Source organism: Pongo abelii, chromosome 14 (assembly GCF_028885655.2).
Source record: "Pongo abelii isolate AG06213 chromosome 14, NHGRI_mPonAbe1-v2.0_pri, whole genome shotgun sequence".
Taxonomy (NCBI): Eukaryota; Metazoa; Chordata; class Mammalia; order Primates; family Hominidae; genus Pongo; species Pongo abelii.
The window spans coordinates 54978782-55005047 of NC_071999.2; the positions used below are offsets into that span (position 1 = coordinate 54978782).

The following is a 26266-nucleotide window of genomic DNA, read 5'->3' on the forward strand; positions in this document are numbered from 1 at the left end:
GAATCGGTGACTCCGCAGGCCGCGCAGTGCGGAGGTGCCCGTCCCACCCTCCCCCTTGTGGGGTGCGGGGCTCCATTCCCCGAGCCGCTGGGGTCGGCTTCTGGTCTTGAGATGCGGATGAAGTGGTGTGAAGGGTTGGGCTTTTTTTTTTGTTCCTAAAAATGCAACGAACAAAAAAAAAAGTACAACAATCCAAACCCAACCATCTTAACTGCACGGCAGCTTAACTGGGAGACTTTCTTCCCGGGCGGCCCCACCCGGGACGGCGCCGCTTCAGTCGAGCCCACAGTCTGGGCGAAAGACGTCCACTTCCCGGAGCCGCTGTCCAGCCCCTGCGGGCGGGCGTCGGGCGCGCGCAGGACTCTGGAAGGGAGAAAAGCCCGCAGCCCGGCCCTCCCAGCCCCAGGCGGCCCGCGCGGGTGGACGGCGAAAGCCTGCGGCGGTTGGAGACGCCGGAAGGATCGCGATCTCACCACCCGGCTCCCTCAGCCAGGGAGAGGCGCGGCCGGGAAGGCGGGACGCAGGCGAAGCGGGACGGGGAGGCGGGGCCGAAGGTGCAGGCGGAGGCGGGCGACGGGGCAGGGAGGAGGAGGGGGAAGGGGAAAGGGAGGGGGAGGGGAAGGGGAGGGGGGGAAGGGAAGGGGGAGGGGACGGAAGGGAAGGGGAGGGGACGGAGGGGAGGGGAGGGGAGGGGAGGGGAGGGGAGGGGGAGGGGAGGGGGAAGGGGGCGGAGCTAGCCGGAGCCGCGAGTCCATTTTGCGGCTGTGCTTGGCGCGTACCGTGCGGTTCCTGTAACTGGAGGACTGGCGGTCGCGCGGCGTCTCCTACTCGCCGGAGGTCGGAGATAAGTACCCGCTGCCTGGCTCCTCTCGGGAAAGCGGGGTGGTCCTCGAACCTTCAGCGAGGGTGGGGATTTGCCCAGGTCAGCAGGGACCTGCGTGGGTTGGGGGGGCTGGCGAAGGCCGTCTGAGCTCCAGTCCCGGCAGCGCGGCGGAAACCAGCGGGGCACTGGCACGGGCCTGGGGAGGAGCGGCCTGCGGTGGGCGCCGGGGCAGTGTGTCTGTGGTCCAGAAAACCTGCTCCGTCCGGAGCCTTCCTGGCTCCGCTACCAGCGTCTCCACATCCCCTAGAAAAGAAAAGACGGGTGTGGGCCTTAGGTTAGAGCGCGCCGCCAGCGTCTGGTTGCATGGCGCCGGGGGAGGGCGCCCTAACCGAGAAGCTGCTTAATACAAAGAGCTCCAGGCTCCTGGCGGTTCACCAGGTCTAAACAGCCGGGCTTTATTTGTGGGGGCGATTGAAAAAATTGAGGGTCGAGATTGGGGTGCTGTGCAAATAAATGCGTTAATACAGTTATTTTTCTTCTTTCTTTGCAGTAGCCTCTAGTTCGTTAGTCAAAACGTGAAAAAAAAGACCTGCTTTGCCCTGGGAAATAGTAACCCTGCCAAATACATCAGCTTGTAGGAGACAGAGGTAAACTACAATAATTTTCCTGTGTTATCTTTTTTTTTTTTAAACATCCAATTTCAATAGGCCCTAGAACCTTCCAAAATGGAACTGTGTGTAGAATACGTATGTTGCCATCCACTTTCATTGGTCTTTGTTCTTTGCATATTTTGTTAAAACTTAGAAAAACAGAATCCACGTTCAGCAATTATTTATGTGGTATTTATCTTAAATATATCCAAACATTTATATTACAAAGGAAGACAGGGGCTTCCACACTTTTTTCCTAGTTTTTTTTCCCTTCTCCTATGCTTAGTGAATTGTCAGGCTGCTAGGGCTTGTAGAACAGGGCTTGAGTTTTCTAGAGACCTTTATATAATAGGCATTTTAAAAGCAGAATTTCATTTACATAGGCACGCCTTCTAGTAGAACTTGATGGAGCTCTTGCTCCATCAAGCCTGAAAAGTAGCCATCTAGTAGAACTTGATGACACCACGGGTGCAGGTGTCATGGCGGCCCCAGGTAGAAGCCACATTTGCATAACAAAAAATTAGGGTGGGAGGGCCAGTCTTTAGACAGGCTATGTAAATGGTACACCTGGTTAAACCAATCCTCTGGGCCCTATGTAAATCACCGCCTCCTCAAGCCTCTGTACAAAATCGATTGCGTTTCACCCCAAACCCGGAGACCCTCTCTTGGGTGACATTTCTCAGCATGAGGAACCTTTCTCTATTAAATTTTCTCTATTAAATAACTGGCTATATTTCCTTCTTGCACAATGGGAGCGTCCCTATCCTTCCCTAAAAATACCTTTTTTTTTTTTCCTTTCTACCAGCTGTGGCTTACTAAACCTCCCTGGGAAGTCCTTGCCTAAAACCGGGCTGTTCTGTTCATTCTATACATTTATGATAGGTTATCTGGCCTTAATTCTGTCACAGCTTTTGTTCAGATATGCTCATTTTCATGACACTGCTTTGTACCTGATACCTTATGTAATATTTGTTTTGCCTTGCCTTGAAATCACAGTTCAAGTTTAGAACCTTTTCTTGCTTGATACACTGATGCTCCAAAATAACACCTTAAATGTGTAGAGTTTGCACATATGTAATTAAACCTTATGTTTGTATAGTTTCGTAGTTTATGGAATTCTCACACGTTACTATAATACAGGAGTTAAGAAATTATTTTTAGGCAGCTAGAAAGGGTAAAAGAGTTCTCGGTGGAATTTTCCTTTAATAAAAAGCAGCTCCCGGCCGGTGACTTTGGGAGGCTGAGGTGGGTGGATCACTTGAGGTCAGGAGTTCAAGACCAGCCTGACCAATATGGTGAAATCCCATCTCTACTAACAATACAAAAATTAGCTGAGCATGGGGGTGCGCGCACCTGTAATCCCAGCTACTCGGGAGGCTGAGGCAGAAGAACCACTTGAACCGGGAGGCAGAGGTTGCAGTGAGCCGAGATCGCGCCACTGCACTCCAGACTGGGCAACAGAGCGAGACTCTACCAAAAAAAAAAAAAAAAGCCCTAAACCATTTATTCTCTAACAGAAAGGCTGAAAAGTCAAGCTGCAAGCAAAAATATGCAGGCTAGAAGCTTTTATATGTAAATGTTCCCTGCTATATCTGGAAGCCAGGTGCATTCAATGTGTCACCCTATGTGGGCGTCTTGGCGACCACTAGGTAAAACCACGGGTGCAGGTGTCATGGCGGCCCCAGGTAGAAGCCACATTTGCATAACAAAAAATTAGGGTGGGAGGGCCAGTCTTTAGACAGGCTGAGAAAATGGTACAACTGGTCAAACCAATCCCCTGGGCCCTATGTAAATCACCGCCTCCTCAAGCCTCTGTACAAAATCGATTGCGTTTCACCCCAAACCCAGAGACCCTCTCTTGGGTGACATTTCTCAGCATGAGGAACCTTTCTCTATTAAATTTTCCACTCCTAAACCCACTCCTCGTGTGTGTCCATGTCCTGAATTCTTTCTTGGTTCGAGACAACCACGGGTGTATCCCCCAGGCAATGGAGCCATTTCATTATGAGGTAAATACTATAAAAATCATTCTTAAATTTTTTTCCAAGAGATGGGATTCTCAGCTGTGTTCCCCAGGCTGGTCTTGAACTGGGCTCAAGTGATCCTCCCGCTTCAGCCTTCGGAGTAGCTGGGACTACAAGTGTGTGGCACCATTCCCAGATATAAAAATCCTAATTTTATGAAGGATAAAACTGGTGCTTGAACGCAGGTACTCAAAAGCAGGTTCTGTGCTTTCCCCTTCACTGGAGAGCCTGTTAAACCTAGTTTGTAAAAATTGCAAAATTTTAGAAGGGATTTTAGAGAGCTTATGATTAAACCCCTTCATTTTATGAATAAGAATACTGAGTTCTTTAGTCCCTTTCTAGATATTGCTAAGGTCTAAGAATTAGAAAACTCAGGCTCTGTGATGCCTAGTTTTCTGTGTACAACTGATGAGTCTCCACTTTTTGAGTGCTGGGGGTGTCTTAGTTTTTTTGACTCCTAAAATTAGGTGTTTAGATGATTTCTAAGATGCTTTTAAGCCCAGTATTTCTATTCCTACCCGATAACTTTTATTACCATTTATTGCCTATATATATATATTGGTAAGACACAGATGCAGACTAATGTTAATTGCCTTAAACTTTCATATTTTAAACTCATGTAGGTATGGTAACAAGTGTGTCTTATTGTTTTTTTACTAAGTCCTATAAAAGTATGGTTTTGTTGTAAGTTTAGGAATTGCATAGAGAGGTGGACCACTCTAATACATCATCGGTTAGAGTTCATAAAGTGATATAAACCCTTTCTAGAGAGAAATCTAGTCATCTTTTCAAGAGCCTTAAGAATGTCCTTACTGTTTGACTCAGAAGTACATTTAAAGGAATTGTCTAAGGAAATAATTAGAGCTGTGGAGCAAGACTTTTCTCTATAAGGTGTTTATCTAAATGTTACAATACCAAAAAAAACACGCCAACTCACAAACAACAACACAGCAACAAGAACAAACCCATAAATAAGCAATAAGAAAGCATATCCACAACATGGACTGTCATGTTTTTCTAGAACATATAATGATAGGGGAAAGGCATGTAATAAATAAGAGGATAGCATACAAAATTATATTATGCTACCAGTTTTGTTAAAATGTGTGCACATGCACGGACACATGGGATTGGAGTAAAGACACCAAAATAATAGTAGTGATTTTTTGCTGATGTGATTATGGGTGGCTTTTTCTCTGTATTTTCTGAATTTTCTATAATAAAAACAAGTTACTTTTATAATTTAAGAAGACACAAAAGCTAGTTGCATGGATAACTTCGGTTTCAGTATGGTGTCAATATTTTATGGTTTTAATTGTGGTAAGAACATTTAACATGAGACCTATCCTCTACACAAATTTCTAAGTGTACAGTACAGTAGTGTTAACTATAGACATGAGCATATCTCTGAAACTTACTTTTATGTGTCTTTTATAAACTATTTATCATACCTTCTAGAATAACAGCACCTGGCCGGGTGCAGTGGCTCAGGCCTGTAATCGCAGCATTTTGGGAGGCTGAGGTGGGCGGATCACCTGAGGTCAGGAGCTCGAGACCAGCCTGGCCAAAATGGTAAAACCCTGTCTCTACTAAAAATACAAAAAATTAGCTGGGCATGGTGGCAAGTGCCTGTAATCCCAGCTACTTGGGAGGCTAAGGCAGGAGAATCACTTGAACCCAGGAGGCGGAGGTTGCAGTGAGCCAAGATCACACCATTGTACTCCAGCCTGGGTGACAAGAACAAAACTCTGTCTCAAAAAAAAAAAAAAAAAAAAGAGCAGGAAAGAGTCCAGGCTAAACTGTGGTACAGAGAAGAGAATGAAGGAAAAGGAAAAAGTTTTTCTTAGTGCTCTGAACTAGCGAGGTAATGAGTGACCTGGTTTATATTTTTGAGAATTTCGCCTTAGTCTGACAACCCTATGTGAACTTTCTGAGTAGGTGAACTTTCCAAGCTAGTGAACATTCTGTACTAGCTCTATTTTGCCTTGTCAGGATCTCTGCTAGAAATACCTTGGAAATTTTAACTACTGTTTATTCTAGGATAATGCCAGGAAAGGTTGGTTACTTATTGTCTTATATGGACACATAGGTAACTTTTATATTGTTTGCAAGAGCCACATAACAATTATTTTAGATACTATATGTAATACATTAATTTTCATTTTTAGAGGTATTGAAACCTGATATTTCTTACTTTGTCCTGTTTTGATCATATACATAACAGAGGTGCTATATATATTAATTTTCATTTTTAGAGATTATATCTGAAACCTGATCTCTGTATCTTACTTTGTCCTGTTTTGATCATATAAGTCACCGGGACAGTCTCTAAAAGAATGAAGAGTAATAACACATTGATACAGAGTATTTAAAATAAAAACTTTGTAAATACTTTTCATATACCTTTTAAAATAGTTATACAAATGAGGAGAGAAACTAGTATGTATAAGTGGTTTGTCAGAGGTTACAGACTGAGAGCCAGACAAGTATGTCAGTCTCCTCACAGGTCTGGATTCAGAGACTTCCAGTAATACATTAAAAAAAAAAATTTATGAAAGATGAAACCATAGGCTGGGCATGATGGCTCATGCCTGTAATCCCAGCACTTTGGGAGGCCAAGGCAGGAAGATACTTGTGGCCAGGAGTTTGAGACCAGCCTGGCCAACGTGGCGAAACCCCGTCTCTATTAAAAACGTAAAAATGAGCCTGACGTGGTGGCAGGCACCTGTATTCTCAGCTACTTGGGAGGATGAGGCAGCAGAATCGCTTGAACCCAGGAAGAGGAGGCTGCAGTTGAGATGAGATTGCACCATTGCACTCCAGCCTGGGCGACAGAGCAAGACTGTCTCAAAAAAAAAAAAACAAAAACAAACCATACTACAGCAGATTAAACTTCTTATGAGGCTTATATTTAGCTAATGTTTTCAAAGTTTTACTTTTTAAACTCAATATGGTTTTTTAATGACTGGCTCTTTAGTTTTTCCACCTGTTTTATTGTGAAAATGTTCAAACATAGAGAAAACTCAGAAGAATATTAAAGTATTCTTACATCCTCTGCGTAGATTTTAATAGTTGTTAATTAGACCCTTAGTTTCAAGAAAACATTTATTAATGGATCTCTTTTTTTTTTTTGAGATGGAGTCTCACTCTGTCATCTAGGCTGGAGTGCAGTGGTGTGATCTTGGCTCACTGCAACCTCTGCTGCCTGGGTTCAAGTGATTCTCCTGCCTCAGCCTCCCGAGTAGCTGGGAGTACAGGTGCTTGCCACTGCTCCCGGCTAATTTTTGTATTTTTAGTAGAGGCAGGGTTTCACCATCTTGGCCAGGCTGATCTTGAACTCCTGACTTCATGATCCACCTAGCTCGGCCTTCCAAAGTGCTGGGATTACATGCACGAGCCAATGCACCCGGCCTAATGGATCTCATACTGAAGTATAGTAAGGTGCAGTGGCTCATGCCTGTAGTCCCAGCTACTCTAGAGGCTGAGATGGGAGAATATAGTACACTGTTTTTGAAAATAAGATTAACTAGTGTGCTGAGAGGAAATGATTTTTTTTAATGAGCCATTTTATTATAGGAATTATTTCGAAGTAACATTTGTGGCTGTCTCGGTTCAGTAAAGCATAGCATAATTTAATGTCTGTGAAGTGAGTTTCAATGTTTGCTGTCTAGCCACCTGATAGATACTTAGGTACTGTTTTGAAATTCTTGCCTTCAAAGATGCCTCAAAACAGGATGGAAATTTGAGTTAAATCCTTAAGATAAAAGCATGATATGTTTATTGGCTTTTCTTTTTGTTCCCTAATGGGAAATGAAAAAAAAAAAAAAGGGTAATATTTTGAACAACTTTATATTGCTAACAGCCAGTGGAATTTAAAACCTTAGTAGGAAAGTTTCTTTTACTAATAGATTTTATAAGGAGAAAATGAACTTTTGTTTCAGAGTGAATGAATGAGTACCTTTTGCAGTATAATCATTTTGGGTTGATCTCTTAAAAGAATTCTAGAAGGAAGAAACCCAATACATACATATAAACTCTATTATGACACCTTTACTTTGTAAGTATTGGCTTTTCCATTTTTATTATTTTAGTGGTTGTGTTATGGTTCTCATTTATAGAAGCTGTTGTTGCCAAATACTAATTGAGTTAGGATTGATAAAGCACTTTTTGTAATCCTTCTTGTTTGTGGATAGCTTGACAATTTGTTCAAAAAAATAAACTCATGGTGGTATGCAACTTTGTTAAAAATAAAACTGTAAATCAAAAAGTGAATTTCATTGTATGTAAATTTAAAAGTATGTTAGAAAACATCAATATGGCAGGAGAACAAGGTTGACTTTTTTCCGCAACTAGTGTCTACTACCACCTCTCTGGAAACTTTAAAAAGTGAAACTTTAAAAAGTTGTCAGCTTTTAAAATTGTTTGTATAAAACATTTGGGAAGTTTTTAATTGTTATTTGTGCTTCAAAATTTAAGACTTTTCTAAGTATTCAGAAACATTCAAAGGAAGAGATGAATTTTGGAAAACTTGTTTGCCTTTATGTGCTTAATCTGACTTAAAGTTGAAATTTGAACAGTGAATAATAATTTTGTTTACATAAAGTTTTTTGACTTCTATATTAGGAAAAAAACTAGCTTGAGGCCAGGTGCAGTGGCTCATGCGTGTATAATCAGCACTTTGGGAGGCTGAGTCCAGATTGCTTGAGCTCAGGAGTTTGAGACCAGCCTGGGCAACATGCCGAAACATCATCTATACAAAAAAAGTACAAAAATTAACTGGGAATGGTAGCACGTACCTGTAGTACCTTACAGCTACTCATGAGGCTGAGGTGGGAGGATCACCTGAGCCTGGGGAGGTCAAAGCTACAGTGAGCTGTGTTAGGGCCACTGCATTCCAGCCTGGGCAACAGAGTGATACTCCCTCAAAAAAAAAAACAACAAAACAGACTGGGCACACTGGCTCACGCCTGTAATCCCAGCACTTTAGGAGGCTGAGGCGGGTGGATCATTTGAGGTGGGGAGTTCAAGACCAGCCTGGCCAACATAACGAAACCCTGTCTCTACTAAAAACACAAAAATTAGCCAGGTGGTAGTGTTGCATGCCTGTAATCCGAGCTACACGGGAGGCTGACGCAAGAGAATCGCTTGAGCCTAGGAGGCAGAGGTTGCTGTTGGGGAGGTTGCCAGTGAGCCAAGATGGTGCCACTGCACTTCAGTCTGGGTGACAGCCTGAGACCCTGTCTTAAAAAAAAAAAAAAAAAGGCCAGGCGCGGTGGCTCACGCCCAACACTTTGGGAGGCCAAGGTGGGCGGATTACCTGAGGTCACGAGTTTGAGACCAGCCTGACCAACGTGGTGAAACCCTGTCTCTACTAAAAATACAAAAATTAGCCGGGTGTGGTGGCAGGCACCTGTAATCCCAGCTACTCAGGAGGCTGAGGCAGGAGAATTGCTTGAACCCAGGAGGCAGAGGTTGCAGTGAGCCGAGATGGTGCCATTGCACTCCAGCCTGGGCAACAAGAGCGGGACTCCCTCTCAAAAGAAAAAAAAGCAACCAGAAACCCCGAAAAAGAGGTGGAGGGGATATATGCTTTTTTAGTTCATGTCAAAGGAGTAAGCTGGGTTGATTACTTCAGATTTTGTGTTAGCCATACTTTAAGATTTTGTAAGTTACTTTGCTGTGAAGAGTACCTTTTATTTATGATATTAAAGGTTTTAACTTACATTATCCTTCAAAACTTTGGAGGCAACAAAGATGTCTACCATGGTTTCTTGGATCAGGTATTAGTCACTTGTGGAAGTGGTCACATAGTTTTGTCTTAGAGAAAGCTTTGATTATAAAGAGAAGGCATAGGCAGGGGATGGTGGCTCACACCTATAATCCCAGCACTTTGGGAGGCCGAGGCGGGTGGATCACCTGAGGTCAGGAGTTCGAGACCAGCCTGGCCAACATGGCGAAACCTTGTCTCTACTAAAAATACAAAAATTAGCCTGGCATGGTTGTAGGTGCCTGTAATCCCAGCTACTCTGGGAGGCTAAGGCAGGAGAATCACTTGAACCCGGGAGGCGGAGGTTGCAGTGAGTTGTGATTACACTGCTGCACTCCAGCATGGGCAACAGTGCAAGACTCCATCTCTTAAAAAAAAAAAAAAAAAAAAAAAAAAAAAAGAGAAGGCATAAAACTAAAGGAAGAAAGGAAGAAGAGAAAAGGAAATTTTAGATTTTTTTTTTGTGATGGAGTTTCACTCCTGTGCGATCATGGCTCACGGCAACCTCTGCCTTACAGGTTCAAGCGATTCTCCTGCCTCTGCCTCCTGAGTAGCTGGGATTACAGGCATGCGCCACCACGCCCGGCTAATTTTGTATTTTTAGTAGAGACAGGGTTTTCTCCATGTGGGCCAGGCTGGTCTCGAACTCCCGACCTCATCTGCCCACCTCGGCCTCCCAAAGTGCTGGGATTACAGGCGTAAACCACCGCGCTCGGCCAGAAATACTTAGATTTTAAAGTGAATGAAAATAAGAATCTTTAAATTATAAACCAAAATTTGTAAGTTAAACCACTAAAAATGAAATTAGAGGATCTATTGTAATTTTGATGCAGTTTTTTTAAAAAAGAGACTTTCCAAATAGTATTTTTTTCCCCTCTGGTTCATTTTAGAGCTGTATGTTGATCATGACCTTGGGATGACTGTTATTTCTAAGTTTTCCTGTGTGTGACATTTTCCTGTTCACTTTTGATCACATTTGTTTGCCTGAAAATTCTTCTTGACCCCTGTCGTTGTATCCTCAATTTTCTTCATAGTTTCTCTTTGCCTTTGGTGCCCTTTTTCTCCTCCTCATCCCACCCAATCACTTGGTATATTCTTTGTTTTCTTCTTATTTAATATGTTTGGATAGTATTCTCTGGAAGTATTAACATTGCAAGGATGAGTAAATTAGGTTTCTTTTATTGAGTGTTGCCCTTACCACTTTCTTGTTTCTATCGCCTTCTCAAAAATCTGGCCTTTGTGTAGAATTCTTAGGCAAAAGATGATAGTAATGGAAGTGAAAAGTGTGGAGCAGGACTGGGGTTGGCAGATCATCAAAAGTTTGACTTCATTGTTCTGAAAGTTTGTGTGTCTTACAGCTGCGTGGTAATCTCTTTCAGAAGACAAACTAAGTTGAGTCTTTATAGCCATTCTCTTTCCAATGCTTTTCAAAGGTTATATGATTTGTCACATAACAAAGGATTTTTCAGAAAAATCAGCTAATTACACCTTTTTTTGCAATATGACACTAAATTTGAGACAGAATAACCTTTGCTTTAGTTCTCCCTATGTTATATATTATAAATACATGTATCTTAACAATCTAATATAAAACCATAAACTGGCTGGGCGTGGTGGCTCACACCTGTAATCCTGGCACTCTGGAGGCTGAGGTGGGCGGATCACCCGAGGTCAGGAGGTTGAGACCAGCCTGGGCAACATGGTGAAACCCTGTCTCCATCAAAAAATACAAAAATTAGCCGGGCGTGGTGGTGGGTGCCTGTAGTTCCCAGCTACTCAGGAGGCTGAGGCAGGGGAATCGCTTGAACCTGGGAGGCAGAGGTTGCAGTGAGCCGAGATTGTGCCACTGCACTCCAGCCTGGGTGACAAAGTGAGACTCTGTCTCAAATAAAAAAAAAAAAAAAATAGGTCCCAGCGCGGTGGCTCACGCCTGTAATCCCAGCACTTTGGGAGGCTGAGGCAGGTGGATCATGAGGTCAGGAGTTCAAGACCAGCCTGTCCAAGATGGTGAAACCCCGTGTCTATTAAAAATACAACAAAATTAGCTGGGCGCGGTGGCCGGTGCCTGTGATCCCAGCTACTCGGGAGGCTGAGGCAGGAGAATTGCTTGAACGTGGGCGGCAGAGATTGCAGTGAGCCGAGATTGCGCCACTGCACCCCAGCCTGGGCGACAGTGAGACTCTGTCTCAAAAAAAAAAAAAAAAAAAAAAGCCAGGCAAGGTGGCACACCCCTGTAATCCCAGCAGTTTGGGAGGTGGGTGGATCGCCTGAGGTCAGGAGTTTGAGACCAGCTTGGCCAACATGGTGAAACCCCGTCTCTACTAAAAATACAAAAATTAGCTGGGCGTGGTGGCAGGCACCTGTAATCCCAGCTACTCTGGAGGCTGAGGCAGGAGAATCGCTTGAACCCAGGAGGCGGAGGTTGCAGTGAGCCAAGGTCACACCATTGCACTCCAGCCTGGGTGACAAGAGTGAGACTTAGTCTCAAAAAAAAAAAAAAAGCCATAAACTAATTAACCCTGCAAGCTCAGCTTGTCTTTTAAATACTGTTTACCTTCTAGATATAGTCCAGTCATATATGGCTGTTGAAATTACTGTTAAAAAAGTATTCGCTTTTTTTTTTTTTTTTTTGAGACAGAGTCTTGCTCCGTCGCCCAGGCTGGAGTGCAGTGGCGCTGTCTCGGCTAACTGCAAGCTCCGGCCTCCTGGGGTCACACCATTCTCCTGCCTCAGCCTCCCAAGTAGCTGGAACTACAGGTGCCCGCCACCATGCCCAGCTAATTTTTTTGTATTTTTAGTAGAGACGGGGTTTTACCATGTTAGCCAGGATGGTCTCGATCTCCTGACCTCGTGATCCGCCTGCCTCGGCCTCCCAAAGTGCTGGGATTACAGGCATGAGCCACCCGCGCCCGGCCAAGTATTCACTTTTTATTATAGATGGCCTACTGATTAAGTCCTATGTTATTATTTTGTTGATAATGTGATATGTGTATATATCCCTGAGTAAACTGAATGTAGAAATATGTAGTACTCTTTGGTTTTATAACTATAGAGATAAATGTATATTTAAAATAAACTTGTGGCCTGATGCAGTGGCTCACACCTGTGATCTCAGTGCTTTGCGAGGCTGAGGCAGGAGGATTGCTTGAGGCCAGCTAGTGAGACCTGGTCTCTACAAAAAAAAGTAACTAGGCGTGGTGGTGCATGCCTGTAGTCTTAGCTACTTAGGAAGCTGAGGCAGGATGATTGCTTGAGCCCAGAAATTTGAGGCTGCAGCAAGCTATAATTAGGCCACTGTACTCCAGCCTGGACAACAGAGCAAGACCCTGTCTCTCAAAATAAGAATTAAAAATAATAAACCTGCATTGAGAAATGGTATTGCCTATATTAGGGATCTCAAATATTTTGGTCTTAGGACACTTTTACACTCTTAAAAATTGGGAATCCTGGCCTGTAATCTCTGTTTTGGCAGGCTGAGGTGGGAGGATCACTTGAGCCCAGCAATTTGAGACTAGCCTAGGCAATATGGTGAGACCTCACCTCTACAAAAAAAAAACTACAAAGAAAAAAAAAATTAGCTGAGTGTCATGATGCGTGCCTGTAGTCCCAGCTACTTGGAGGTTGAGGCAGGAGGATGGCTTGAGTCCAAGAGGCAGAAGTTGCAGGGGACTGAGATTGCACCGCTGTACTCCAGCCTAGGTGAAAGAGCTGTCTCAAAAAAAAAAAAAAAAAAAAAAAAATAGAGAATCCCTAGAACTTTATGTTTGTGCTGTTGATATTTACTCTATTATAAACTAAAACAATTTTAAAAAAATACTCATTTAAAATAACAATGATAAGCCCATTACAAGTTAACAAATAATTTAGGAAAATGACTATTTTCCAAAACAAAATTAAGAGAAGCATGGCGTTGCAATAGAGGCCTGTAATGAATGGCTATTTAATAGAAGACAGCTGGAGTCTTTTGTCTGCTTCTGTATTTAACCTGTTGGAATAAATTATTTTGGTTGAAATATATGAAGAAGCCTGGGTGTGGCGGCTCATGCCTGTAATTCCAGCACTTTGGGAGGTGGAGGTGGGAGGATTGCCTGAGGGCTGGATTTCTAGACCTGCCTGGGCAACATAGTGAGACCCTGTCTATAAAAAAATCCATGGCTGGGCGCAATGGCTCACGCCTGTAATCCCAGCACTTTGGGAGGCTGAGGCAGATGGATCACCTGAGGTCAGGAGTTCAAGACCAGCCTGGCCAACATGGTGAAACACTGTTTCTACTAAAAATACAAAAATTAGCTGGGCATGGTGGTATGTGCCTGTAGGCCCAGCTACTTGGGAGGCTGAGGCAAGAGAATCGCTTGAACTTGGGAGGTGGAGGTTGCAGTGAGCCAAGATAGCACCACTGCACTCCAGCCTGGGTGACAGAGTCAGACTCTGTCTCAAAAAAAACCAAAACAACAACGACAAAAAACACTAAAACTAAAAATTAGCCAGGCATGGTGGTGCACACCTGTAGTCTGTAGTTACTTGGGAGGATCCCACTTGAGCCCAGTAGTTCAAGGCTGCAGTGAGCTATGATCATGTCAGTGTACTCCAGCTTGGGTGACAGAGTGAGACACCCCATCTTTTAAAAAAAAAAAAAAAAAAAGAAAAAGGAAATACACAAAGATCTAGGCTTACACAGATATGTAGTTGGTAAAGGAAGGAATATTATTTAAATAGCCTTTTCAGGTAATTTAATCTTTTTTTTTTTTTTTTTTTTTTGAGGCAAGATCTCTCTCCGTTGCCCAGGCTGGAGTGCAGTGGTGCTATCTCGGCTCACTGCAGCCTTTGCCTCCTGGGCTCAAGGGATTCTCATACCTCAGCCTCCTGAGTAGTTGGGACTACAGGCACATGCTACCATGGCTGGCTAATTTTTTTGGTATTTTTTTTGTAGAGGCGGAGTTTTGCTATGTTGCCCATACTGGTCGTGAACTCCTGAGGTCAAGCGGTCCACTCTGCAGCCTCCCGAAGTGTTAGGATTATAGGCGTGAGCCACTGCTCCCAGCCTGAATCTTTGATACTATACAAAAACTCAGCAAGTGCTCGTTTCTTTGTTGGAATATGGAATCTGAAATTGTTTATGAACCTGTTGGTCTTTCGTGAACTTCAAATGGATCTTTTACCCATGCCTGATTTATAACATGCATTAGTGACTTGAAATAGTATTCACCGTGTTTTGCAGATCTCCAGATATTGACACATTTCATTATACAGTACTCCTTTCCCCTCAGAAAATCCTCACATTCATTAATATCACTACCCATCTCATCATAAAAGTCTTTAATTAATGGGAAGCTGTCAGGCTCATAAATATCAAATGTTTTCCAAAATTCTAATTTTTACATAAAACCCAGCCTTTTCATTAGCAAGAGATACTGTCAGTTGTTTTCTTTGAAGTAGCAAGCTCATTTTTTCCCCCCAGAAAATGTCAGGTAGCTAAGTCTGAATAGCCATAGTTTATCATTTGTTCTTTCAGAAGGTAAAAATGGTGTCCCATGAAAAAAAGCAGCTGGTTTAACTTGCAGCTCATCACTTAAGTGCTTTTTCTCCAGACAACATCTGCTGGTATGCAGAGGTGCTTTGTGTGTACTGCCTATTTTGTCACGCAATAAAAAACTACACAGGCTCAAGAGTAATAAAATGAATAATTTTTACTGCTGCATCAAGAACATTCTTAAGTGAAACCAGTACTCCAACCCCAATTTGGGTGGTGATGAAGAATACAATTCAGCGCTTCTTACAGCTTTGCTCGATCCCTACTAAGGCTTCAGCAGTGTCTACACACCTTGCTTTTACACCATTGGTACAAATGTTGACATGATGCAAAAAGCAAGTAACATCTTAGTGTCATTATGAAAATAGTTTTGATCTCACAGATGCCCTGAAAGAGGGACATCCAGGTTTCTGCCCACCACATTGTGAAAATTGATGATTCTAGATAATACAAAATGGCTTCTATTACTGTTCTGGTGGTTTAAAAACAACAAAAAACCTCATTTAATTCTCTACCTAGAAGAGTGAATTGCAACTCTCATCTTGTGCTCTTACGTGTGATTTTAAAAATTGTAATCTTGCCTTTGAAACAGAAAAATATGCCAATTCATAATAAAGTCTACATGAGAGTACATGTTTGGATTTATATTTCTGTGCTTCTTTTATATAACATACCATTTTATATTTGTGGGCCCAGAGTAAAGAGCTCATTCTGTTACAGACAGTGAATAGCCTTGTTTTTGTCAGTAGTCAGCTCTGTTTTAAAACAATTGCTTGGGTCTTGCTGGCTCAACTTGCAGTTGTCCTAGTCCTGAGTCTGTCTTAGCCAAAGACTGTTGTTGGAAAGCCCACACAAAGGCCTTGTGTATAGGATGCCCTACTATTAAAGGAGCATGTTCTAGTCTCAGCGGATTAAATTTGCTTTGGTGTGCATTCCCTTACCAAATTTCTCACTTCTTTGTTTGGCTGGTTATTTCAGTGAAAAATTTTAATGTGAAGACAGTTTCTTCTAATTATTACATAGTCCTAGTGGTGACGGTTATTGGAGTAAAATAATTTTTTTTTTTTTTTTTCTGGTAGGATGTGATGGAGCTGCTTGAAGAAGATCTCACGTGCCCTATTTGTTGTAGTCTGTTTGATGATCCACGGGTTTTGCCTTGCTCCCACAACTTCTGCAAAAAATGCTTAGAAGGTATCTTAGAAGGGAATGTGCGGAATTCCTTGTGGAGACCAGCTCCATTCAAGTGTCCTACATGCCGTAAGGAAACTTCAGCTACTGGAATTAATAGCCTGCAGGTTAATTACTCCCTGAAGGGTATTGTGGAAAAGTATAACAAGATCAAGATCTCTCCCAAAATGCCAGTATGCAAAGGACACTTGGGGCAGCCTCTCAACATTTTCTGCCTGACTGATATGCAGCTGATTTGTGGGATCTGTGCTACTCGTGGGGAGCACACCAAACATGTCTTCTGTTCTATTGAAGATGCCTATGCTCAGGAAAGGGATGCCTTTGAGTCCCTCTTCCAGAGCTTTGAGACCTGGCGTCGGGGAGATGCTCTTTCTCGCTTGGATACCTTGGAAACTAGTAAGAGGAAATCCCTACAGTTACTGACTAAAGATTCAGATAAAGTGAAGGAATTTTTTGAGAAGTTACAACACACACTGGATCAAAAGAAGAATGAAATTCTGTCTGACTTTGAGACCATGAAACTTGCTGTTATGCAAGCATATGACCCAGAGATCAACAAACTCAACACCATTTTGCAGGAGCAACGGATGGCCTTTAACATTGCTGAGGCTTTCAAAGATGTGTCAGAACCCATTGTATTTCTGCAACAGATGCAGGAGTTTAGAGAGAAAATCAAAGTAATCAAGGAAACTCCTTTACCTCCCTCTAATTTGCCTGCAAGCCCTTTAATGAAGAACTTTGATACCAGTCAGTGGGAAGACATAAAACTAGTCGATGTGGATAAACTTTCTTTGCCTCAAGACACTGGCACATTCATTAGCAAGATTCCCTGGAGCTCTTATAAATTATTTTTGCTAGTCCTTCTGCTTGGCCTTGTCATTGTCTTTGGTCCTACCATGTTCCTAGAATGGTCATTATTTGATGACCTGGCAACTTGGAAAGACTGTCTTTCAAACTTCAGTTCCTATCTGACTAAATCAGCCGATTTCATAGAACAATCAGTTTTTTACTGGGAACAGGTGACAGATGGGTTTTTCATTTTCAATGAAAGATTCAAGAATTTTACTTTGGTGGTACTGAACAATGTGGCAGAATTTGTGTGCAAATATAAACTATTATAAAATCTGTTTCAAGTATGCAGTTCTCTTTTTGTTAGAAATTGTTAGAGAATAGGGAGTGGTAATTCAGGTTTGGTCAACGATTCTAGTCACATATTTTCCTCCAAAAGTATTCCTTCCAAAAATAATCTATACATGTTCAAATTAGGTAGCATAAAGATAAAAGTGAAATTTAGTAGTATAGGCCTGAACCTTTTTTTGTTTAAAAGAGTGCTTTTGAAATAAGCATCCACCCCAAATGTTGGTTGTATTTATGCTGTGATAAAAATAGGTGAGAGATCATATGATCTAATATTGTATTGATGGAAGTATAGGTAGTATAGTAGTGATTGTTCATCAAGCATGCAGTAAAGACCACTTTTTTTTTTTTTTGAGATGGAGTCTAGCTCTGTCGCCCAGGCTGGAGTGCAGTGGTGCAATCTTGGCTCACTGCAGCCTCCATCTCCCAGGTTCAAGTGATTCTCCTGCCTTAGCCTCCTGAGTAGCTGGGATTACAGGCGCGTGCCACCACACCCAGCTAATTTTTTGTATTTTAGTTGAGACAGGGTTTCACTGTCTCTCAAGACCATCCTGTTAGCCAAGATGGTCTTGATCTCCTGACCTCGTGATCCACCTGCCTCGGCCTCCCAAAGTGCTAGGATTACAGGTGTGAGCCACCGTGCCCGACCAAAGACTACTCTTAAAGCACCTTTTTGACAGTGAACATGGTCTAAAAAAGGAAAGGTATTGTAGAAGATTTCACACACACACACACACACACACACACACACACGTGCGGGAGACAACTAAGGGTATTGAAGGTACTAATTAGATTTCCAAAATTTTCTACAGAGTTAATTATCACCAAAATGTGAATGGTACATACAAAACCTGTCATTTTCTTGTGATAAGTTTACATTTTTAGGAGAGTGGAGCTTTCAATCTGCCCTTTTCTCCTTTGTTTTTGTATCTCAGAAGGTATCTTACAAGGGAGTGTGCGGAATTTCTTGTGGAGACCAGCTCCATTCAAGTGTCCTACATGCCGTAAGGAAACTTCAGCTACTGGAATTAATAGAAATGTTAAGTGGCTATGCAAGCAAAAGCATAGATAGGTTAAAAAAAGGATCAGGTGGCTGGGCATGGTGGCTCATGTCTATAATCTCAGCATTCTGGGACAGTGATGTGGGAGGATTATTTGAGGCTAGGAGTTCCAGTTCGAAACCAGCTTCGTAAACATAGCGAGACCCAGTCTCGACCAAAAAAAAAAAAAAATATATATATATATATATACACACACACACACACATATATATACACATACATATATGTATATATGGAACACATGGCAAGAGCAGGAAATGGGAAGACTACCTTTTTTCTGGCAGCTATGTCTTGTTTTGTTCCAAAGATGGCAAGCGTACAACCAAACCAATCCACATGCTTACAGAAAGAATGTTTAGTGTAGTTAAGACTAATTTGACAACAGATAAAACAGTCAGCTGTTACAAAGTACAAAGTAATCAGCTGAACACTAATGCTGTTCTGTGTTCACATGAGATAGATACTCTCTCATGGAATAAAAAAACTCACTTTGCTTAGAATTCATATAACAAAGAAGTAACCTTGTAACTGTTCTCTAGTCTGCCTTATTTCTGTCATAGAGTAAGATATTCCTTGAAAGCCCATTAAGTGGAATAGACTTTCTGAAAATAAGAGATCTTTACCTCAGTCCTCCTTTAATTTGGTTGAGAGAAGGTAATGAAAATGGGGACGGGATAAAAGGTGGCAAATAAATTTAAAAGCACAGAAGAAATGATTTCCTTCTAGCTATGAGAATAGTCAAATTGAGCTTGCCAGGCGAGGTAATGGCTGTCTCGTTCCTAACGTGTAATTCATGATTTAGCCACTAAATTGCTAAGGAGATCATAAGAAATTAAGAAAAATGTTTAAGTCTAGCCTCTGCGTGGTAGACAGGTATGGGGAGGGAGAATGCTTTTCCCCTCCCAGTAATTTAAAAAAAACAACAACTAGGTTTTCACGGATAATTTTTTAAATATAAGACAGGAAAGGAATCTATTTGATGTCTATCTTCAGAAATATTGGCAGTTTTCCTTAAACTATTTAGTTCCTCATCTGTTGCTTTTTCGTTTTGTATACTGCAAGTTCCCAGGCAACTCGAATTTGCAAACACAGCCATGGATACGCTATTTACCTTACAGTAGTTTCCTGGGAATCTAAGTCTGGTTTTTGTTATTCTTCCCTCCCCTCCATTGTATAATCATGTATAACTAGCAACATTTATGGTTATAGGTTGATTTCCTAAGTGTGGCTGATGGTAGCCTCTAGTTTGAAGTGAGGGAAGAATGAGTAGTCAGGAACTGGTCACTTTGAATGTGGGAGGGAAGATATTCACGACAAGGTTTTCTACGATAAAGCAGTTTCCTGCTTCTCGTTTGGCACGCATGTTAGATGGTAGAGACCAAGAATTCAAGATGGTTGGTGGCCAGATTTTTGTAGACAGAGATGGTGATTTATTTAGTTTCATCTTAGATTTTTTGAGAACTCACCAGCTTTTATTACCCACTGACTTTTCAGACTATCTTAGGCTTCAGAGAGAGGCTCTTTTCTATGAACTTCGTTCTCTAGTTGATCTCTTAAACCCATACCTGCTACAGCCAAGACCTGCTCTTGTGGAGGTGCATTTCCTAAGCCGGAACACTCAAGCTTTTTTCAGGGTGTTTGGCTCTTGCAGCAAAACAATTGAGATGCTAACTGGGAGGATTACAGTGTTTACAGAACAACCTTCAGCGCCGACCTGGAATAGTAACTCTTTCCCTCCTCAGATGACCTTACTTCCACTGCCTCCACAAAGACCTTCTTACCATGACCTGGTTTTCCAGTGTGGTTCTGACAGCACTACTGATAACCAAATTGGAGTCAGGTATTTTGTACTTTGCAGTATTTCTCTTGTATACCAGTTTGTGATGTTTTCTCTAAAAACTTGAAGTTCCTCAGGCCTGTAACTTCTCCTGGAAAAGATGATTATTCAAAATAATGTTTTGGGGTAACCAGTGGAGTTGGGTAGAATGACCAAATAATTATTTTCCAAGCTGGGATACTTTTTAGAGTGAAAGGGGCTATTATTAGGTGGGACAAAAGGAATAAATGAAGACTGCCCAGAAAAACTGAGACTATGGACATTCAAATCATGGGAGAAAATAATTTTATAGATTATGTTCCATTGCTAATGAATTTGACTTAGAAAAGAATTGCCTTATTTTTAAGAGATTCTTTCAGTGGTTCACATACAGTAAAGGCTCGCTCACTGGTTTCTCTTGAGTTCCTTACACACTATATAATTTGTTCTTTCAGTTTTATGATTCAACTACTGTTTTTCCTTCAGCTGACTTTATTTTTAAACACCCTTGAAGACAGATATATCTCATGGCAAATTTGGTATCCTGTTACAGCCTTGGCTCTTAAACAACTCAAAATATTGGGATAGGCTGTCAGTATGTTAAGGATAGTTGCTCCTGAGTCAATTCTTCACTTACTCCCTCTGTTGTTCTTGGCTGGATCCTAACGCTGATTTCCACTCTGCTGTCACAAACATTTTTTCCCCCCGTAAAATGTCTTAATGCTGTCCTACCATTATTTTACCAACTGTGAAAGCTGACTTTAATTTTTAGGAGGAAAAGAAAAGCCTGCATGTGTTCTTTATTGGTATCACTTAAAATATACTTTTTTTTTTTTTGGTAAAGGTAGGCGTATTTTAAGATATTTTCTTAACTTGAGCAGTAGCCAACAGGAAGGATACCAGTGTCTCTCTCTCTTAATGACACACTCCTTGGTCTTGCTTACCAACTGGAGGACACTAGGTAGTATAACCGAGTATGACAATTCTTAAGTGTTTACATTTTATAACTTCTTGTCCTTCCAAAGAGGTTGAAATGTCATTTTGGGAAAAGAGAGCCAGTCAAGCTAGTAGGCTGATTGTGAAGAAAATCTAATACCTTATCTTTATCTCAAACCTCTGTACAACTTTATTTTCATTGATGGGATACTTTAACAAAAATGAAAATTTTTTTGGTTTTTAAAATTTGAGTGATTATGACCTCTTTGGGGATCATGTTTCAAAAAGTCAGAACCTAGAGAAAAAACTGTCATTGATTTTTAAGAAGAAACACACCAGTTTAAAAGAAGATGTCCTGGAAATACGAAATACTCTTTAAAAACCATGCATTTGGAGAAAGTAATTGTTATCTTGAAAAACATGATTAAAAACTAAAACTGGGATGTTCCTGTGTGTACACAGTGCCAAATGGTTTTCCCTTTTTATGTTAAGTGTTTGTGTTTTAGAAACAGCACAAAAGTTTTTTCCATTTTAAAGTGAGAAAATATTACATTTAGACTTCTGTAATTCCAAAATCAGAAGCTATTTTTAAAATTAGCATTTTCTTGCATCACCAAATGGTATTCAATTGTTTGAAGCTCGAAATTTTTTCCATTCCATAAATGTTTGTGAATTTTTAGACAGTGCCAATTTAAAATTAGAGATAGCCAATCTGAATATGGTGACATTATGGGGATCTCTGTTGATTGGGATGAAAACTCTGGCCTTAAAAGGCCGACTTTTAGTATATAATTGCCTAATTAGCAATCATTTTTATTTTTTGCTTACTCCCTGGTCTGAATCTGTCTGTTCAGATATTTTTGGTAGGTTTGGAAAATGGAGAAGTGAGCCTAATTGGTGCCTAATTGTCTGGTGTATCATTCACCTTATTCAGTTTGTTCTATCAGTATGATTTACCCCTCAAGGTTAACCTAGCAGGTTGCTCAGTTATTATCTCTCAAGGTCATAGTACTAGAAATACTTGGCTTGCATCTTTCAGATGCCATTCATGTTATCAAGCTCAAGTTATAGTTGGTCACAGGATTCTAGAGTCTTTATTTGACTTCTCCTTTTTGAACTGGCTCAAATGGAAAAGAGTAGTTGCTTTTAAATTTTAAAAATAAGTTTAGACTTTCTATTTCCCATTGGTTTCCCCTATTCTGTCCTTTCTTTGTGTGCTTGAAATATTTTATTTTTCAATTTGTCCTCATAAGGAATCAAGTATTTTAGCTAGGTGATGTCTTGCAAGTATGTTCCACTTTGTTACAATCTACTATCTGTATATACTATTTGTATCTTAATTCTTTTGTGAGATGTTCTGTAACATTTTTTCACTTTGACAAATGTTTTTAGACTGTACAGTCAAGATCTGGCGCTTGGGGGTAAGAGGAATGATTTGCTAATATTGAGAATCTGTTGTATCAAACATAATAAACATTTTTTTGAGATGTGCTTTGTAGTTTGGTAATTCTTAGATTTTACTATTGGTTTCTTTGCTTAGAATGAGTTTCTAAATGTGAACTACAAAAACCACTCTACTTCAAGCATGATCATTAGAAGAAGCTTAGGGATGTCCCCAAACATCATTTTATCCCTTAAAACTACAGATAGTTTAGGTTTCTGCCTGAACTAATCTAAGTTAGCTTTTTCTTCACATCTCATAAACTAATGGTGGGAGGACACAAAGAGTTTTATGAAAACATTTTTGATGGCAGATAAGGAAGGAGTCATAAAGCTGTATCCATGCAGATGTGTTATGCTGACATTATTATTACTATTATTATTATTATTATTATTGAGATGGAGTTTCACTCTTGTTGCCCAGGCTGGTATGCAATGGTGTGATCTCGGCTCACCACAACCTCCGCCTCTGGGGTTCAAGTGATTCTCCTGCCTCAGCCTCCCGAGTAGCTGGGATTACAGGCATGCACCACCACCCCTAGCTAATTTTTGTATTTTTAGTAGAGACGGAGTTTCACCATGTTGGTCAGGCTGGTCTCAAACTCCCGACCTCAGGTGATCCACCGGCCTCAGCTTCCCAAAATGCTGGGATTACAGGCGTGAGGCACTATGCCCAGCCTATGCTGACATTATTAAAGCCAACAGATAGCTAATCTGAAAAGTTCATGTGCATTTTTTTCTTTTGCTTTTTTTTGAGACGGAGTCTCGCTCTGTCACCCAGGCTGGAATGCAGTGGCACCATCTTGGCTCACTGTAAGCTCCGCCTCCTCATGTGCATTTTTCTTTAATTGGTTCTGTGTACTGCATTTGTTCTGTGGAGCACCTCGTGAATAGAAGATTTTGCTCTTTCCACTCCAGAGGCTTTTGACCCCAAGTTGTGCTCTTTGACAATGGAGAGTTATTGCGTAAAAAGTGACAATAAAATCTTGACATTTCATATCTGCAAAATTTCACTTAAAAAAGGTAAATTTGATAGGAGTAAGTCACAAAGGAAAATCCATAATGTCAGTGCTAATAATTGATAAGATTAGATCTGGAGGGGAAATTGTAAGTGCACAGCATTCATTAAAATATTTGATTCAATCAACTAATTAAATAGAAAGTAGCAAATTCAAAACAAAATTGGAAATAGTTATATAAAAAATTAAGAATTTAATTGTTTGATCAAATGTTTTCTTTAGAAAGTGATCTCTGAAATTGATGAGTGTTGGTTTACTTCTAAATATGGAATTGAAATGACTTTCAAAATCACAGCAAGGTCTTGATTTTCAGCACCTGATTACTGATTTGGCAGCCTAGCACGGTGGCTCATGCATGTAATCCCAGCACTTTGGGAGGCTGAGATGGGTGGATCACTTGAGGTCAGGAGTTTGAGACCAGCCTGGCCAACATGGTGAAACTCAATCTCTACTAAAAATACAAAAAGTAGCCAGGCATAGTGGTATGCGCCTGTAATCCCACCTGCTTAGGAGGCTGAGGCAGGAGAATCGCCTAAACCTGGGAGGCAGAGGTTGCTGTGAGCCGAGATCACACCACTACACACCAGTCTGGGTGACAGAGTAAGACTCCGTCTCAAAAAAAAAAAAAAATAAAAATAAATAAATAAATAAATGAAATTTAAAAAAAAAATCTGTCTTGAGAAGGTATGATGCCTTTGAGGTTGTAAGTCAAATTTATGTGTATAGTTTTGCTAGTTATTAAAGGGATGCTTTATAATTAAGCTTCTTTTTGTGTGTCCTAGGTATGTTTCTATAAAACCTGATAACCGAAAATTGGCCAACGGAACAAATGTCCTCGGCTTACTGATTGACACTTTATTAAAGGAAGGCTTTCACTTGGTCAGCACTAGAACAGTATCCTCTGAAGACAAAACTGAATGCTATAGCTTTGAAAGGATAAAAAGCTCTGATGTGCTCATCATGAACGAAACACCAAAACCAGAGACTATCATCATACCAGAGCAATCTCAGATAAAGAAATGAAGTTGTCTATTCTCTTTTAAAGAGAAATTGCCATTTTTCTTGTTTCATTACATATTTAGGGCATACATGTTAGCCAAATCTACACTCAGCCTAACTCTTGGCTTCATCTGCTGCCATGCCGTCTCTGGGCAACCAGGCCCCAATTGTGCTTAAGCCATAATGCTTGCTGCTCTCTAGACAACTCCATGTACTTGGTGCTTTGGTATATGTTCTACCTTCAATACATCTTTCCCTTTCTCTTCTTCATGAATGCTTATGAGCCGAGATTGCGCCACTCCACACTAGCTTGGGTGACAGAGGAAGACTGTCTAAAAAAAAAAAAAATTGATCAAACTGATGGATACCCTAAGTACCCTGACTTGATCATTACACATTCTATGCATGCAACAAAATGCCACATGTACCCCATAAATATGCAGAAATATTATATGTAAATAAATAAATAGTTGGGCCTTCCGTATTTTCCCACTTATGTTTGTTTCAGCATTTTATTTATTTATTTATTATTATTATTTTTTTAGACGGAGTTTCGCTCTTGTTGCCCAAGCTGGAGTGCAAAGGTGCGATCTCGGCTCACTGCAACCCCCACCTCCCGGGTACAAGTGATTCTCCTACCTCAGCCTCCCGAGTAGCTGGGATTACAGGCATGCGAAACCACGCCCAGCTAATTTTTGTATTTTTAGTAGAGATGGAGTTTCATCATGTTGGCCAGGATGGTCTCAATCTCTTGACCTCGTGATCTGCCCGCCTTGGCCTCCTAAAGTGCTGAGATTACAGGCGTGAGCCACCGTGCCCGGCCCCAGCATGTTTTTATCAATCACAGTTTCATTTCTGACAAGGCACCAAATATTTTATTTATTTATTTAATGCTCTATATAATACTCTGTCACCAGGCTGGAGTGCAGGAGTTGGAAGCTGTAGTGAATTCTCGTGTAATCATAACTCATGCAGCCTCAAACTCTTGGGCTCAAGTGATCCTCCCACCTCAGCCTCCCAAGTAGCTGGGACTACAGGCGCATACCACCATGCCAGGGTAATTGTTTTTTATTTTTTGTAGAGACGAGGTCTCACATGTTGTCCAGGCTGGTTTCGAACTCCTGGCCTTAAGTGATTCTCCCACTTTGGCCTCCCAGAGCACTGGGATTACAGGTGTGAGCCACCATGCCTGGCCAAGGCACCAAGATTTTAGCTTATGATTCTTGAACCTCAATAATTTACCTTATAAGTGATTAGAAGTTCTCCCTACAAATCTTTTCTGAAAAAGAGCTCTAATGCTTAATTTTACTCTTGGATTTAATATACAAGTTGTAATTACAAAGAGTTCTTAGGGTATGGTAAAGTCAAGATTAATTTAGGCTGCTTTTTTTTTTTTTTGAGACAGGGTCTCACTCTGTTACCCAGGTTGGAGTGCAGTGGTGCGATTTCAGCTCACTGCAACCTCCATCTCCCAGGCTCAAGCGATCCTCCCATCTCAGCCTCCTGAGTAGCTGGGACTACAGGCATGTGCCATCACGCCCACCTAATTTTTTGTATTTTTGGTAGAGATGGTGTTTCACCATGTTGCCTAGGCTGGCCTCGAACTCCTGACCTCAGGTGATCCGCCCGCCTCAGTCTCCCAAAGTGCTGGGATTACAGGTGTGAGCCACTATGCCTGGCCTACTTAGGTGCTTTAAAAATGTATTTGAAATCAGGAGGCTGAAGTAGTCACAAGAAAGCAGCTTGAGAAATACATGGTTTAGGAAATCATAATCTGTTTCTAATTTGTCCTTTATACCATTTACAAGTGACAAACTTCAGCTTTGCTTTATAAACTTTTGTACCGATTCTCTATCATAAGTAATAGAAATGTTCA

The 26266-nt window shown here is 41.2% G+C and overlaps 2 protein-coding genes and 1 long non-coding RNA gene across 13 annotated transcripts in view; 2 read left to right on the forward strand and 1 right to left on the reverse strand.

The window, feature by feature from the left end:
• Positions 1-18336, forward strand: TRIM13 (tripartite motif containing 13). 6 transcript variants are annotated; one of them, XM_024257586.3, is made up of 3 exons: positions 1-554; positions 1374-1470; positions 15874-17109. In XM_024257586.3, exon 3 carries the CDS (start codon positions 15880-15882, stop codon positions 17101-17103), a length of 1224 nt encoding a protein of 407 aa, XP_024113354.2. In that variant the 5' UTR covers positions 1-554; positions 1374-1470; positions 15874-15879; the 3' UTR covers positions 17104-17109.
• The window catches only part of LOC100939824 (uncharacterized), an 88487-nt gene continuing 62991 nt past the window's right edge, over positions 771-26266 (reverse strand). For 3 of the 5 annotated variants that reach the window (XR_008512904.2, XR_008512902.2, XR_008512901.2), the window contains exon 8: positions 19983-20108. This is a non-coding gene — a long non-coding RNA (uncharacterized LOC100939824). Of the gene's footprint in view, positions 1127-19982; positions 20109-26266 lie in introns of those variants that run through there. The other 2 variants (XR_010136778.1, XR_010136777.1) reach the window with 2 other exon arrangements.
• Positions 18214-24886, forward strand: KCNRG (potassium channel regulator). 2 transcript variants are annotated; one of them, XM_002824282.6, is made up of 2 exons: positions 18214-20020; positions 24174-24886. In XM_002824282.6, the coding sequence occupies exons 1-2, from the start codon at positions 19443-19445 to the stop codon at positions 24412-24414; spliced, it is 819 nt and encodes a 272-aa protein (XP_002824328.2). In that variant the 5' UTR covers positions 18214-19442; the 3' UTR covers positions 24415-24886. The 2 variants fall into 2 exon arrangements, with proteins under 2 accessions (XP_002824328.2, XP_054385518.1); XM_054529543.2 differs by lacking the exon at positions 24174-24886 and adding an exon at positions 22797-23111.